The 16346-nt window shown below is 39.1% G+C and overlaps 3 protein-coding genes across 3 annotated transcripts; all 3 read right to left on the bottom strand.

Moving 5' to 3' along the window:
* Nucleotides 1–879: 879 nt before the first annotated feature.
* On the bottom strand, nt 880–2518 carry LOC114247780 (uncharacterized). The gene is made up of 7 exons (XM_089738355.1): nt 2438–2518; nt 2263–2331; nt 2077–2178; nt 1869–1986; nt 1362–1493; nt 1198–1271; nt 880–1110 (listed from the first exon to the last, which is right to left on the bottom strand). The coding sequence occupies exons 1-7, from the start codon at nt 2444–2446 to the stop codon at nt 1102–1104; spliced, it is 513 nt and encodes a 170-aa protein (XP_089594481.1). The 5' UTR covers nt 2447–2518; the 3' UTR covers nt 880–1101.
* Nucleotides 2519–7346: 4828 nt separating this feature from the next.
* On the bottom strand, nt 7347–9262 carry LOC114252269 (uncharacterized). The gene is made up of 7 exons (XM_089738709.1): nt 9216–9262; nt 9041–9109; nt 8855–8956; nt 8647–8764; nt 8131–8262; nt 7967–8040; nt 7347–7873 (listed from the first exon to the last, which is right to left on the bottom strand). The coding sequence occupies exons 1-7, from the start codon at nt 9222–9224 to the stop codon at nt 7865–7867; spliced, it is 513 nt and encodes a 170-aa protein (XP_089594835.1). The 5' UTR covers nt 9225–9262; the 3' UTR covers nt 7347–7864.
* A 3733-nt stretch (nt 9263–12995) lies between these two features.
* Nucleotides 12996–14957, bottom strand: LOC114247781 (uncharacterized). Its single transcript, XM_089738461.1, has 7 exons — nt 14879–14957; nt 14704–14772; nt 14518–14619; nt 14310–14427; nt 13793–13924; nt 13629–13702; nt 12996–13535 (listed from the first exon to the last, which is right to left on the bottom strand). The coding sequence occupies exons 1-7, from the start codon at nt 14885–14887 to the stop codon at nt 13527–13529; spliced, it is 513 nt and encodes a 170-aa protein (XP_089594587.1). The 5' UTR covers nt 14888–14957; the 3' UTR covers nt 12996–13526.
* Between the last annotated feature and the right edge of the window lie 1389 nt (nt 14958–16346).

Here is a 16346-nt window from a genome sequence, read left to right on the forward strand (position 1 = left end):
GTGTAATGTGTAAGTGTAATATAACTTATTTCACACATTTCCGTGCGATTTTAGGAATTACATACATTTCCTAGGAATTGTATACAATGACGGATTACATACATTTCCGTTAACACATATAACAAACAGGGTAAGTAACAGCGTACTAATGCGTATGCCACAGTAATTCATTCCAGTTTGAGGGATGGGGCAACGGTTGTTCTATAGAACTGACTTAGAACTAATGTTAACTAATTTAACGTCCGTTTGGTGTAGTGGTAAGTGACATGGTCACTACACAAGGGGGTCGCGGGTTCGAATCCCGCCAAGAGAAGATATTTGTATGATAAATATAAATGTCTTTTTCAGGGTTATGGATGTATATTAAATATATGTATGTGTATAATAAAAATCTTACATTTATTTCCGATATCTGGTACCTGTAACACAAGTTCTTTACGAACTTATCACGGGACCCGTTAACGTGGCGTGATTGTTAGTAAAATATTCATATTAATGTCTCGAGGTGGGTGGCGGTATTTAAGTTATTTATATCTATGGGTTCTGGTTACCACTTATCACCAGCACGATCTCTCTCATGTTTTAGAAAAAAACATGTAAAAATAGCCTTTGCAATTACACGTCTATATTACATCGTTTACGCTAAACATTTTGTGAGGAATCCTAATTATTCATTCATTAAATTTCAATGATTTCTTTGTAACTTATTTCTTTTGAATGCATTAATATCCTTATAATTAGTTAATAGCTACAGTATTATTTAATGACTGTGTTACATACACTAATCACTATCATCTATATTTGTTAATGTTCGGGGAATTTCTTAAGTTCTCATTAGATGTTTTGTTTTGCTGAATGTGTGAAAATAATACAAGTAAATTTAACAATTGAGAGTAATTTTATGCCGTTTATTTATGAAAGTCATATTTACACACTATTAATATACAAAATAGGTCGCGATTTTAATAAATTTATTATATACAACCAATAGTGAGCGTGTTGGCCACTGTTGGAGTCACGTATTCACTTATAGTTAACAGTTTTGTTCACTGACACGCTCAGATCGCACCCCTCGGGGAAGGGTTCCACGACGTCCAAACTTCAGAATTCCTGTGAACAAATGAGACTGTTAATTTTGATCACGTAATTTTTATGGTTAAAAAAACATCTGAATTAGCCGAATCTAATGCGACATACCACTTCTGACGGAAGAATCTGACCCATCTGATCATTATCGAACAGACCCTCTAAGTACTGCAGCTCGTAAGGACCTGTCAATGAAACGAGAGCTATATGTAAATACAGGTCCTATGAAAGGAAAAGTAATGTATGTATCGTCACGCACTAGTCGGTGAACTTACTCAGTAACTGCAGCCCGGGCGCTTCAGACTCAACTGGAGGCTCCTGAACAGGCAGAGCAGGAGGGCTCTCCTGGGCACCCGTCTCTTGTGAGGGAAGCTGCTCCTGCCCTAGCATCCGCTCCAGTTTTATAACTGTTGCAGGAAAAAGAAATAGACCACAGTTTATATACAGCAAGTAACTCATTACACAATGAACTAAGCCGATATTTTATTTTAGTTTATGAAAAAATATCGAATTTCTTTCACTAAGAGATGCTATTTTATTACTCCAGTTGATCTCTCAGAGATTGCCCATTGTGCGCTGATTGCAAGCCTTTGGATGGTTAGAACGATTTGCATCAGGTTGGTTTTATGGTGGACATCGAGAATCTTTTGTGAACACTTGTTAGGTACACATTTATTTAGAAATGGTGTTAGGTACCTGCCTCGACAACGAACCACGGCTTGGTCGCGTTACCACGAGCATACCAAGCGTACTTCTTTGAAGCTGAAGTAATAAGATGTTACCTTGTGCTTTCAACTTCTTGTTGACTCGCCGTAGATCAGCGATCTCGTCCCCTGGTCGCGGCGCCATGCGACGTCGGAGAGTCTCGATCACCGTCGTAAGCAAATCCCCTGTTGAAATCTGTGACAAAAATACGAATATTTAGAAATTGAGATGTGCTTGATCTGCGAGAATATAACTTGTTGTACAGTAAGAGCAAGTAAGACTCACGTCCGGCGGACAGCCCGCGGCTTCCGCGAGCTCGCGAGTCGCGGCGGCGGTCTCCTCGCGCCGCTCGCGCTCGTATTGGGCGTTGCGGGCGCGCCGCTCTTCCTGTTTACAATTGAACCAACGTTTAGTCACCCGAAGAGTATACGTTTATAAATAAAAGAGCTTCGATTAGGTTGTCGTTCTCACCAATGTCAATGCAACGCGGTTGCGTCCAGCGGGTCGACCTCGCTTCCTGATTACGGTAAGTCCTTGTTTCTGAAACATGAAACACAATCACATTAAAGAGACAGTCTCGAAAATCAATTATAATTTTATAGAAAAAAGGCTTGGATTGCTGTAAAATATATTTGTCGATAGCTACCTCACTCATTTCGGAGACACATTATGGTTTACACTGTACACTTTCTCTACTCGACAGCAATGAACGTAATGAGAGTTGAACTTGTCCAGTGCGGTTTTTATGGTGCGAAAATTATACCTGCGCCCGCGCGCGCGTCGATAAGGGTTAAAATCCCAGTTAGAAACAAAAGAAGGCGACCCGATCATTTCACTCAGGTCTTTTGTTTGCACATTTTAGGAATTATTTAGTTTTTGCATCTGCAAATTCAATATTTCTATGGACACAAAGGATTTGTTCTGTCTCGTAAAGTCTATAAGTACATAAAAAATTAAGTGTTCATTTCGGTAGATGTCAAACGGATTTTGTAAATAGACAAAATACTTGCACAATTCGTCCTGATTAACAATAAAGTCTTTGGCTTCTTGGGAAATATATAATCCTTTTTTCCCTAGCTACACGCAGGTAGCCAAAGAGGTTATTTCAGATACGCTTGGACAGCCTTACTCTCTTCAAGTAATGTATGTATGCACTAATACTTACTTACTCACTGAGAAGATAATTTATTTAAAATAAAACTATTTGCTTGTTGTCGTTTCATCATATAACGTTTTTTTTACAATTTTGTGAATAAAATAGCTAATGTCTAGTTGAAGATCTAATTCACCTAAAGGCAATAAAACAAATGCTAGTATAACTTATCTTCTAAGTTGTGTTTAAGGTCGACCAATATTTTTTCAAACCCACGCGGGTAGCCTAAGGGGCTATTTCAGATACGTTAGGTCAGATAGGTGAGCTCACGGGCTCAACTTGAGAGAATTTGTTAAGACGAGCCCTAGCAAGAGCAGTGCTTTGCAGAATCTACCGCCGGATCCGAATCTCGACCCACTGAGAAGAACTGACAAAAAATTCAGTGGGCTGTGTCTTTGGGTTGGTGCCTATTCTTCTTCTTTTTAGTCTCTGGAAAAAAGCACTGGACTTTCGCTTACGCATTGATGGTGATATGCGGAGTTTGTCGGAGTCGAATCAACTAAAACGGCGCGTCGCTCAACAACTCACATCCGAACCTCGAATGACTCATTCAAGTGAGGTTGAGTACTAGGTGACGGTTTTTGCGCGCAAAGCTTATATCCGTGCCACCCTGTTCTCATCCGACAAGGAAGGGACCGTCATCGGGTGTGCCTATAATGATTTTGACAAACGGACAATTCTAAATGTACAACTCTATCACGGATTAGTTGATCCCAACAATATGTTTATGTACGCGGCAGTAATTTTATTGATGAAATTGTTTAAAGTTAAGATCTCTGTGCATTTATTTTTATCATATATTGGACTTCTACATTATTTGATTAATTTCGTTTTGATGATGTGTAGAACAACTGATGTATAATGCAATTGAGACTCTACCGTATCTAAAGGTGGCCGGTGTCAATCCTTTACAGTGTCTCTAGATTCAGTAGCAATTTATAATCGTATGGGCATTAAGCTGGTCTGCCCAATTCACAATAACAAATAATCTGCAGCTGTGGCGCTCAATAGACAAAATAAAAAATTATTAGCATTAAAATTTTATTAACATTTAATTTTAATTCAAAGTAACGAAACGAAAAAAAGAAGAAAAAAATCGGTTGTCTGTAAAGTCGGTTTACTGACGATAGTTGAACGTGGCAACGTCATAAGAAAATACTGACGGAATGGTCTCATTTTTCAAAAGAAAATTTTAATTTTATTTGTTTGATAGATATTTTGTATGGATATAGAGAAGGAGGTAAATGGAAATCACTATTGAATTGGTCAAGTTACATTTATTCATACGCATAAATACAATTATGACAGTATTTTTTTTACAATGTACATAGTTTTTTTACATGTATGAATATGCTTTGAACTGTATTATTGTATAGCAGCTGTCCACGCGGATGCATCGCTTACTCAAGTAGGAGAGAGGCAGATGTCGAACGCTGCCGAACGCGGAGGCCGATTGTGCCTCTTTGTCGTTCGTTGCGCGCTCTCGCTTGCACTTCAAGCCTTAAATGGAACGCCTCAGAGCGAGGTAACGCCACATAATTCATGTTTTTGTCTGTCGTGCGTGCAGCCGGCTCCATCGAATTATAAGATGCTGTCACGTCAAAAAGTTGCTATTTCACATGAACAATGAGAGAATTAATTGCTGAGAACCTAAGCGTAAATACACGCAGTACAAGGTATAAACCACGGAATAGATAAATAAGGTTGGAAAGGCCTTTGCTCTAATTTTGTATTAGAACCAGTATCGCCGCTTCATCCCCACTATTCTAATTTCTACACATACACATACTGTGATTACAAGTATTTCGCACACAACAAAAACACCCACACATAAATCTCAGGACAGATATTCGTTCCGAAACTAGCACAAAACACCCGTAGGCATACACACTCACCCACGCAAAAAGGCAATAAAAATATTCATACACGCTAGTGCTTGATAAAATCGATATTCTTTATCGATAAATTATCTGATGAATGAATGGAGAAAATGAAACATGAAATAAATATTGAAAAAAAAAACTGTTTTACTTATATTAATTACAAATAGTCACTGTCCCTGGAATAAAACGTATTTGTTAAGCAGTTGGCGCTTGCAATAGCAATAGCAATAATTAAGAAATTGCGAATGAATTTTTCAAAACTAAGTGTATTCTGATTTTTTTATGGTAAAATCATTTTCAGTAAAATGTTTAGAGCAAATACTACTCGTCTTTGTCTCCAGTTTCCTCTACCTGTCACGTCAATCCATTGTTCCCTGGCGTTAGGTTCTTTAGGAAACCTAAAAATGTTTATTTACTGCATAAGTCAAATAGCATTTTACTTAGATTTTAATACGTCTTAGACAATATAGTAAATACCCGTAAATGCGAGGTCTACATGTCCCTTTATATTATACCTTCACATTAATTCAATGATAATAAGTCAATAATAATAATACATATTTATTTTACTCAAAATACGTCTCACTAAGAATATACTAGGTATCATTAATTAAATATAAAATAATGCAAAAATTATCCATGTCAAATGTAAATATAGTCGAGAATTCTGTCGATGATTTTATTTCATCACATGGTCACCTCACTATCGACAAACTGCACCACGGCCAATCAGGGCAAAGGCCGAAATTTCAAAGATTGAAGTGTAGAGAACGCAATGCATGTAGTACATTGGAAGCTGACTTGGTCATTGCGTTCATTGGGCGAGTACACATCGCGCAATGTATGCTATTTATAACTTGCTGCAATAATATTGTTAATGTTTGGAATTTCATAATGCTCAGTATATTTTTATGTTTTAGACAAATAATATTGTAATTAAATGATAATTTCGACTTACCGATCGAAAGATATACCTCCTCGCTCTATACTTGAGGTCTGATTTTTTGTTTTACTAGTTATAATTGCACAACACGGCACTATAAGGCGGAGATCTGTTCGCCAAAGTAGTCCGAAGCGCACTAAACGCGGTGAATGAAAGAATCGGTCGAGTTATGATTGTAGAATCATAACTGTGGCACGCTTGCCCCGCTTACATTACCATTCCAACCTTATTTATCTATTCCGTGGTATAAACAATACTTTTAATGGCTCCATATTGTGATTGCTACGCTGCGTAGCCCGCGTAGCAGACGAGCGTCCTAGAACATACCGGTCCTTAGAACTCGTTGGGCACAATTTCAAGCGTTCCGACCCTATGGTCCATGCACTATTTTATTGCTTAGATGGGTGGAGAAACTCATTGTCCATTTGGTGTTAAGTGGTTACCGTAGCCCATTGACGTCAACAACATAAATGCCACCACCCATATTGAGACATGAGATCTAAGTCTTAGATTAATAACACAAAGGCTGCTCCACCCTTCAGACCGAAAACAATACTGCTTCGCGGCAGAGATAGGCATGGTAGTAGTACCTACTCCATGCGGAGTCACAAGACGACCTACCACGAGTAATTACGCAAATTATAAATTGTGGCTTTGACTTTGAATACACATTATTCCTTAACCGTGGAAGTCATACGTGAACATTTGTTAAGTACGAGTTTCATTAGAAATATTGGTACCTGCCTGCGGTATTCGAATACCGTTGCATCACTTCATACGAATGCACCGGGCGTCATAACCGTTAGTCGACGAAGAGTCGTTTTTAATTGCGATGCAGCAGACGTAATGTCGGCAAATCCCGTCAATGACTTCGTCGTTTTTCGGGTGAGTCATGTGTCTGTTCTGTTGAGGCATTAACCTCTCCTACCCCCAGATTGTGTTTCGGACAGGAATTGAACGCCCAAGTGAGAGTGCAGAGGAGCCTCCGCCATGTAGGCAGATAGATAGTCTCAGATACACCGCATGAGCCCTCGGCGAAGGGACCTACTAGAAGGTTCGGCCCCCAGCGCAAACAAAAGGGCGTAACATAAGGACTTACTGGTAGGTACGACGACAGTACCTATTTTTGCCGCTTAGCAGTAATGAGTCCCGGATTGATAGGTGGGGCCACCGTTGTTCTATAGAACTGACTTAGAAGTCATGTCTCGAGGTGGGTGGCAGTATTTAAGTTGTTAATGTCTATGGTATCCGGTAATGCGAAAATAAGATTTGCAATTACATTGTTTACGCTAAATGTTTTTTGAGGAATTCTAATTATCTATTCATTAAATTTTAATTATTTACTCGTAATTTATTTCTTTTGAATGCATTAATATCTTTATGATTAGTTAATAGCTACAGTATTATTGAATGACTGTGTGACTGACGCGAACCACCATCATCTATATTTGTTAATGTTCGGGGTATTTATTAAGTTCTCATTAGATGTTTTGTTTTGTTGAATGTGTTACACCTCAGTGTAGCGTCAAGAAAATAATACAGAGAAATAAAAAAATTGAGAGTAATTTTATGCCATTTATTTATGAAAGTCATATTTACACACTATTAATATGCAAAATAGGTCACGATTTCAATAAATTTTATTATATACAACCAATAGTGAGCGTGTTGGCCACTGTTGGAGTCACGTATTCACTTATAGTTAACAGTTTTGTTCACTGACACGTTCAGACCGCACTCCTCGGGGCAGGTCGTCATTACGGATCCTCCCGATCCATTAACGGTGCTTTTAGGTACTACAAGCACCGGTCACCATCCTCGTCGAACCCGTAGCTTGCGACGAAGGGCTCGACGAGCGGATTAACCCATATACACAGTCCACTGAGTTTCTCGTCGGATCTTCTCAGTGGGTCGCGTTTCCGATCCGGTGGTAGATTCTGCGAAGCACTGCTCTTGCTGGGGCCAGTGTTAGCAACACTCCGGTTTGAGCCCCGTGAGCTCACCTACACGTTAGGGTGAAGTTGAAATAGCCTCTTAAGGCTATCAGCATAGGTAGGGAAAAAAGAAGGGGCAGGGTTCTGCGACGTCCGAACCTCAGAATTCCTGTGAACAAATGAGGTTATTAGTTTTGAACACATTAATAGATATGGTTCTGAAAAATCTGAATTAGTCGAATCCAATGAAGTAACGACATACCACTTCTGACGGAAGAATCTCACCCATCTGATCATTATCGAACAGATTCTCCAAGTACTGCAGCTCGTGAGGACCTGCCAATGAAACGAGAGCTATATGTAAATACAGGTCCTATGAAAGGTAAACTAATGTATGTATCGTCATGCACTAGTCGGTGAACTTACTCAGTAACTGCAGCCCGGACGCTTCAGACTCAAGTGGAGGCTCCTGAACAGGCAGAGCAGGAGGGCTCTCCTGGGCACCCGTCTCTTGTGAGGGAAGCTGCTCCTGCCCTAACATCCGCTCCAGTTTTATAACTGTTGCAGGAAAAAGAAATAGACCACAGTTAATATACAGCAAGTAACTCATTACACAATGAGCTAAGCCGATATTTTATTTTAGTTTATGAAAAAATATCGAATTTCTTTCAGTATGAGATGCTATTTTATTACTCCAGACGTGATGTCTTATCGCTCAAAGATCGCCCATTGTGCACTGATCAGAAGCCTTTGGATGGTTAGAACGATTTGCACCAGGTTGTCTTTATGGTGGACATCGAGAATCCTTTGTGCGCACTTGTTAGGTACACATTTATTTAGAAATGGTGTTAGGTACCTGCCTCGACAACGAAGCACGGCTTGTTCGCGTTACTACGAGCGTACCAAGCGTCTTTCTTTGAAGCTGAAGTAATAAGATGTTACCTTGTGCTTTCAACTTCTTGTTGACTCGCCGTAGATCAGCGATCTCGTCCCCTGGTCGCGGCACCATGCGACGTCGGAGAGTCTCGATCACCGTCGTAAGCAAATCCGCTGTTGAAATCTGTGATAAAAATACGAATATTTAGAAATTGAGATGTGCTTGATCTGCGAGAATATAATTTGTTGTACAGTAAGAGCAAGTAAGACTCACGTCCGGCGGGCAGCCCGCGGCTTCCGCGAGCTCGCGAGTCGCGGCGGCGGTCTCCTCGCGCCGCTCGCGCTCGTATTGGGCGTTGCGGGCGCGCCGCTCTTCCTGTTTACAGTTGAACCAACGTTTAGTCACCCGAAGCGTATACGTTTATAAATAAAAGAGCTTTGATTAGGTTGTCGTTCTTACCAATGTCAATGCAACGCGGTTGTGTCCAGCAGGTCGACCTCGCTTCCTGATTACGGCAAGTCCTTGTTTCTGAAACATGAAAAACAATCACATTAAAGAGACAGTCTCGCAAATTAATTATAATTTTATAGAACAAAGGCTTGGATTGCTGTAAAATATATTTGTCGATAGCTACCTCACTCATTTCGGAGATGAATTGTGGTTTACACTGTACACTTTCTCTACTCGACAGCAATGAACGTAATGAGAGTTGAACTTGTCCAGTGCGGTTTTTATGGTGCGAAAATTATACCTGCGCCCGCGCGCGCGTCGATAAGGGTTAAAATCCCAGTTAGAAACAAAAGAAGGCTACCGGATCATTTCACTCAGGTCTTTTGTTTGCACATTTTAGGAATTATTTAGTTTTTGCATCTGCAAATTCAATATTTCTATGGACACAAAGGATTTGTTGTGTTTCATAAAGTCTATAAGTACTTAAAAAAATGAAGTGTTCATTTCGGTAGATTTCAAACGGATTTTGTAAAAAGACAAAATACTTGCACAATTTCTCCTGGTTAATAATAAAGTCTTTGGCTTCTTGGGAAATATATAATCCTTTTTTCCCTACTCATTCCCAGGTACCGCAGAGGCTATTTTAGATAGGTTTGGACAGCGTTACCGTTTTCGGATAATATAATATATACTAGTAGGTAGTTACTTACTGAGAAAATATCAATTGAAATGCTCTGTAAATAAGATAAAATTAAAAAAATAAGTAACGAAAACCAACATCATTTTTTATTGCATTGTACCCGATGTATTCTTAATAAGTTTTTCCCTCAGCTTAATCTCTCTTGTAATTGGAACAAATGAAATTCAAGAACATTTCTTGACACGCTCACTGGCAACTTGAGATTTTTACACAGAAGTTAAATTTTTGGTCTCATACAAAATTTAGAATCAAATCTATATTTAAAAAAAAAAAAACACAGAAGAATACTCTTTCGATAATTATAAAAATCCGAGTACTTAAAATAAAATTATTTGCTTATTGTTGTTTTATCATAGTGCATCTTTTTTCACAATTTTGCAAAATAAATAGATAATGGGAGATCTATTTCACCTAGTGCCTATATGTCAACTACCAGCAAAATTTTGCTTCTTAGCTTTGTTTACATATTTCTTAGATTAAAATACTTCTATTTGTTAATTGCTGTGTTAAGAAATAATTAAAAAAATGGAGAAATTCAGTGGGCTGTGTCTATGAGTTTGTGCCTATCCTTTTTGTGCCTTTTCTTTTTGGTCTCTGGAAAAAAGCACTGGACTTTCGCTTACGCGTTGATGGTGGTATGCGGAGCTTGTCGGAGTCGAACCAACTAAAGCGGCGCGTCGCTCAACAACCCACATCCGAACCTCGAATGACTCATTTAAGTGAGGTTTAGTACTACGTGACGGTCTTTGCGCGCAAAGCTTATCCCCGTGCCACCCTGTTCTCATCCGACAACGAAGCGACGGTCATCGGGTGTGCCTCTAATGATTTTGACAAAAGAACAATTCTAAACGTACAACTCTATCACGGGCTAGTGATGCCAATAATATGTTTATGTACGCGGCAGTAATTTTACTGATGAAATTGTTTACAGTTAAGATCTCTGTACTCCGTTATATTTTTATTATATACTAGCTGTACCCGTCGGCTTTACTGGGCATTTAAAATTAACATTATTATTTCTCACCCCCACAAATATTCTCATCATTAACGCCCCCGCAACTAGTGTAGGGAGTCCAACACTCATATAAATATTAGCCTATCCATTAAGTACATGTATTTTCTACATGGATAACAAGTTTCAAATCAATCTGATGCACGGTTCAGTAGTTATAACGGAACATCCGAAAAACTACTGTAGATTTATGTATTAGTATTGATTGGACTTATATATTATTTGATTCATTTCGTTTAGATGATGAGTAGAACAACTGATGTATAATGCAATTGAGAATAATAATAATAATAACTAGTGGTCCCGCAGTAGTCGAAATTCAACTTTAATCAATTTAAATTTTATGTTTAAACATTATTATGTATCTATTGTCAAATACTATTGTAATAATAAAGACAAACAATATTCAGCTATTCTCAATTTGACCACAGACTTTAAACACTAACAAAAGTTTGACAATTGACAATAAACAAAGAGTATATTTATATATATGTGTTGTGTCAAATACATGGTAGTGTGTGTAATGTTTTCTTTATTGATTTAATGTATCTTTTATGCATTATTTAAAAAAAATATTAGCATTATGCACTTATTCTCTATAAATGTGGAAAATTTCATGCTCCTCCGTCCGCGCAAAGTGATACAAAGTTTTTGCTTCACGTATTAATATATAGATAATAATGTCTCGACAGCCGGCGTCAATTCTTTACAGTATCTCTAGATTCAGTAGAAGTTTAACGTCGTGTCGTGTGGGCATTGAGCTCGTCTACCTAAGTCACAATAACAAATGATCTGCAGCTGTGGCGCTCAATAGACAAAATAAAACATTATTAGAATTAAAATTTTATTAACATTTAATTTTCACGGTACAAAGTACCACAACCAAAAAAAAAAGGAAAAACGTTGCTATTTCACATGAACAATAAAGAGTAATTAATTGCTGAGAACCTAAGCGTAAATACACGCAGTACAAGGTATAAACAATACTTTTAATGGCTCTACACTGTGATTGCTACGCTGCGTAGCCCGCGTAGCAGACGAGCGTCCTAAAACATACCGGTCCTTAGAACTCGTTGGGCACAATTTCAAGCGATCCGGTCCATGCACTATTTTATTGCTTAGATGGGTGGAGAAACTCATTGTCCGTTTGGTGTTAAGTGGTTACCGGAATCCATTGACGCCAACAACATAAATGCCACCACCCATATTGAGACATGAGATCTAAGTCTTAGATTACTAATACAAAAGCTGCTCCACCCTTCAGACCGAAAAGCATTACTGCTTCGCGGCAGAGATTGGCAAGGTGGTAGTACTAACCCGTGCGGACTCACAAAACCGCCTATCACCAATAATTACGTAAATTATAATTTTGTGGATTTGACTTTGATTACACATTATTCCTTAACCGTGAAAGTCAATAGTGAAAATTTGTTTAGTGCGTATTTCATTAGAAATATTGGTACCTGCCTGCGGTATTCGAATACCGTTGCATCGCTTCATACGAATGCACCGGGCATCTTAACCGTTAGTCGACGAAGAGTCGTTCTTGATTGCGATGCAACAGGCGTAGAGTCGGCAAATCCCGTCAATGACTTCGTCGTTTTTCGGGTGAGTCATTAACCTCTCCTACCCCCAGATTGTGTTTCAGACAGGAATTGAATGTTTAAGCGAGAGTGCAGAGGAGCCCTATATAGGCATATAGATAGTCTCAGATACACCGCATGAGCCCTCGGCGAAGGGACCTACTAGAAGGTTCGGCCCCCAGCGCAAACAAAAGGGCGTGAGATAACGACTTACTGGTAGGTACGACGACAGTGCCTATTTTTGCCGCTTAGCAGTAATGAGTCCCGGATTAATGGGTGGGGCCACCGTTGTTCTATAAAACTGACTTAGAAGTCATGTCTCGAAGTAGGTGGCGGTATTTAAGTTGTTAATGTCTATTGTAGCCGGTAATGCAAAAATAAGATTTGCAATTACATTGTTTACGCTAAACGTTTTTTGAGGAATTCTAATTATTTATTCATTAAATTTTAATTATTTATTCGTAATTTATTTCTTTTGAATGCATTAATATCTTTATGATTAGTTAATAGCTACAGTATTATTGAATGACTGTGTGACTGACGCGAACACGATATGTTTGTTAATGTTCGGAGAGTTTATAAAGTTCTCATTAGATGTGTGTTTTGCTGAATATGTTACATCTCAGTGTAGCGTCATGAAAATAATACAAATAAATAAAAAAATTGTGAGTAATTATATGCCATTTATTTATGAAAGTCATACTTGCACACTATTAATATACAAAATAGGTCACGATTTTAATAAATTTATTATATACAACCAATAGTGAGCGTGTAAGCCACTGTTGGAGTCACGTATTCACTTATAGTTAACAGTTTTGTTCACTGACACGTTCAGACCGCACTCCTCGGGGCAGGGCATCATTACGAATCCTCCCGATCCATTAACGGTGCTTTTAGGTACTACAAGCACCGGTCACCATCCTCGTCGAACCCGTAGCTTGCGACGAAGGGCTCGACGAGCGGATTAACCCATATACACAGTCCACTGAGTTTCTCGCGGGATCTTCTCAGTGGGTCGCGTTTCCGATCCGGTGGTAGATTCTGCGAAGCACTGCTTTGCTGGGGCCAGTGTTAGCAAAACTCCGGTTTGAGCCCCGTGAGCTCACCTACACGTTAGGGTGAACTTGAAATAGCCTCTCAAGGCTATCAGCATAGGTAGGGAAAAAAGAAGGGGCAGGGTTCCGCGACGTCCGAACTTCAGAATTCCTGTGAACAAATGAGGTTATTAGTTTTGAACACATTAATAGATATGCTTCTGAAAAACCTGAATTAGTCGAATCCAATGAAGTAACGACATACCACTTCTGACGGAAGAATCTCACCCATCTGATTATTATCGAACAGATTCTCCAAGTACTGCAGCTCGTGAGGACCTGCCAATGAAACGAGAGCTATATGTAAATACAGGTCCTATGAAAGGAATAGTAATGTATGTATCGTCACGCACTAGTCGGTGAACTTACTCAGTAACTGCAGCCCGGACGCTTCAGACTCAACTGGAGGCTCCTGAACAGGCAGAGCAGGAGGGCTCTCCTGGGCACCCGTCTCTTGTGAGGGAAGCTGCTCCTGCCCTAGCATCCGCTCCAGTTTTATAACTGTTGCAGGAAAAAGAAATAGACCACAGTTAATATACAGCAAGTAACTCATTACACAATGAACTAAGCCGATATTTTATTTTAGTTTATGAAAAAATATCGAATTTCTTTCAGTATGAGATGCTATTTTATTACTCCAGATGTGATTGTCTTGACGCTGAGAGATTGCCCGCTGTGCGCTGATTACAAGCCTTTGGATGGTTAGAACATTTGCTTCAGGTTGTGTTTTATGGTGGACATCGAGAATCCCTTGTGCGCACGTGTTAGGTACACATTTATTTAGAAATAAGGTTAGGTACCTGCCTCGACAACAAACCGCGGCTTGGTCGCGTTACTACGCGTATACCGAGCGTACTTCTTTGAAGCTGAAGTAATAAGATGATACCTTGTGCTTTCAACTTCTTGTTGACTCGCCGTAGATCAGCAATCTCTTCCCCTGGTCGCGGCGCCATGTTACGTCGGAGAGCCTCGATCACCGTCGTAAGCAAATCCACTGTTGAAATCTGTGATAAAAATACGAATATTTAGAAATTGAGATGTGCTTGATCTGCGAGAATATTATTTGTTGTACAGTAAGAGCGAGTAAGACTCACGTCCGGCGGGCAGCCAGCGGCTTCCGCGAGCTCGCGAGTCGCGGCGGCGGTCTCCTCGCGCCGCTCGCGCTCGTATTGGGCGTTGCGGGCGCGCCGCTCTTCCTGTTTACAATTGAACCAACGTTTAATCACCCGAAGCGTATACGTTTATAAATAATGGAGCTTTGATTAGGTTGTCGTTCTTACCAATGTCAATGCAACGCGGTTGCGTCCAGCAGGTCGACCTCGCTTCCTGATTACGGTAAGTCCTTGTTTCTGAAACATGAAACACAATCACATTAAAGAGACAGTCTCGAAAATCAATTATAATTTTATAGAACAAAGGCTTGGATTGCTGTAAAATATATTTGTCGATAGCTACCTCACTCATTTCGGCGATGAATTGTGGTTTACACTGTACACTTTCTCTACTCGACAGCAATGGACGTAATGAGAGTTGAACTTGTCCAGTGCGGTTTTTATGGTGCGAAAATTATACCTGCGCCCGCGCGCGCGTCGATAAGGGTTAAAATCCCAGTTAGAAACAAAAGAAGGCGACCCGATCATTTCACTCGAGTTTTTTGTTTGTATATTTTAGGAATTATACATTTAGTTTTTGCATCTGCAAATTTAATATTTCGATGGACAAATAGAATTTGTTGTGTTTCGTAAAGTAAGTACTTACATAAAAAATTTAGTATTTGTTTCGATAGGTTTCAAGCGGATATTGTAAATAAACAAAATACTTATACAATAGGTCCTAGTTTAGTAATAAAATCTTTGACTGCTTAGGAAATATGTATATAATCCTTTTTTCTCTACCTATTCGCAGGTAGCCTAAGGGGCTATTTCAGATACGTTTAGACAGCGCTACCCTTTTCAAGTAACATATACAGTCAAACCTGGATAAGCGAGAGTTCAAGGGAGCACAATTTCATTCTCGCTTATAGAGGTTTCTCACTAACCCGAGTTTCTCGCTAGTGCACCCTCTGAATTTCATTTCGCGATTTTCCGGATTCAAACGCATTCACTATTTTAAGTTTATCACTTAATGACAGTACTTTAATTTTCCGTTTTGACATGATGCAGAACAGAACTTTCCCTCGCAATTGATTAACGATAACAGAGTAAGTCCGACAAACAGGACAGTGCACAGGCACACGTGTCCATTCGAAAAGAATGCGATAAAATAACAACGTTATTTAGTTCCACGAAATTTAAGAATGGATCATAAAACAGCAGATGTTAAATTTATAATTTGTTTTGTCATTTATTCCTCCTAAATAATATTATTATAAATAAATAAAGCTCGACTGTCGCTTATAGAGTTATAGATAAGTAGCAGTCTCACTTACGGAGGTCCATGAGGGAAAAAACGACTCTCGCTTACAGAGGGTTTCTGTCTCTCGCTAATAGAGGTTTTAGGAGCTAAAAATGACGAAAAAATGAATTTCTCACTTATCCAGTTCTCACTTACCCAGGTTTCGGTGTATACTAGTAGTTACTTAGTTACTGAAAAAATGGCATTTAAAGCAATCTGTATAAGTAAAGTTAAAGAAGTAATCAAAGAAATTCAAGATATTTTTTTATTGCATAATAACCCGATGTTTCGGTAGCTCTTAAGAAATCGTTCGACGTCCTATGTAAAACTGATTGGTAATCACAGAGTGAGGACTTTGAAAATAGCGACAATGTTGTTAAATATTTGCGTTGTATTAGACTCGCCTCCTTTGATGTATGATAGACTTAATGCAGTGTCAGTAAAGGTAAAGGTTTATAGCACAGAATTGGTTCTAGCGCTTTCGGTCGAAGAATTTTGACGTCAAATATAACGGTTGCTTTATTTGACC

The sequence above is a fragment of the Bombyx mandarina genome, chromosome 25 (assembly GCF_030267445.1).
Source record: "Bombyx mandarina strain Sakado chromosome 25, ASM3026744v2".
NCBI lineage: Eukaryota > Metazoa > Arthropoda > Insecta > Lepidoptera > Bombycidae > Bombyx > Bombyx mandarina.

Excerpts from the sequence above, each read along its gene's own strand:
- LOC114252269 (XM_089738709.1), bottom strand. Across the intron at positions 8,957-9,040 it reads ACCGCGTTGCATTGACATTG|GAAGAGCGGCGCGCCCGCAA; the intron begins GTAAGAACGACA and ends AACTGTAAACAG. Across the intron at positions 8,263-8,646 it reads CAAGAAGTTGAAAGCACAAG|TTATAAAACTGGAGCGGATG; the intron begins GTAACATCTTAT and ends TTCCTGCAACAG.
- LOC114247781 (XM_089738461.1), bottom strand. Across the intron at positions 14,620-14,703 it reads ACCGCGTTGCATTGACATTG|GAAGAGCGGCGCGCCCGCAA; the intron begins GTAAGAACGACA and ends AATTGTAAACAG. Across the intron at positions 14,428-14,517 it reads CCGCTGGCTGCCCGCCGGAC|ATTTCAACAGTGGATTTGCT; the intron begins GTGAGTCTTACT and ends TTTTTATCACAG.
- LOC114247780 (XM_089738355.1), bottom strand. Across the intron at positions 2,179-2,262 it reads ACCGCGTTGCATTGACATTG|GAAGAGCGGCGCGCCCGCAA; the intron begins GTGAGAACGACA and ends AATTGTAAACAG. Across the intron at positions 1,987-2,076 it reads CCGCGGGCTGTCCGCCGGAC|ATTTCAACAGGGGATTTGCT; the intron begins GTGAGTCTTACT and ends TTTTTGTCACAG.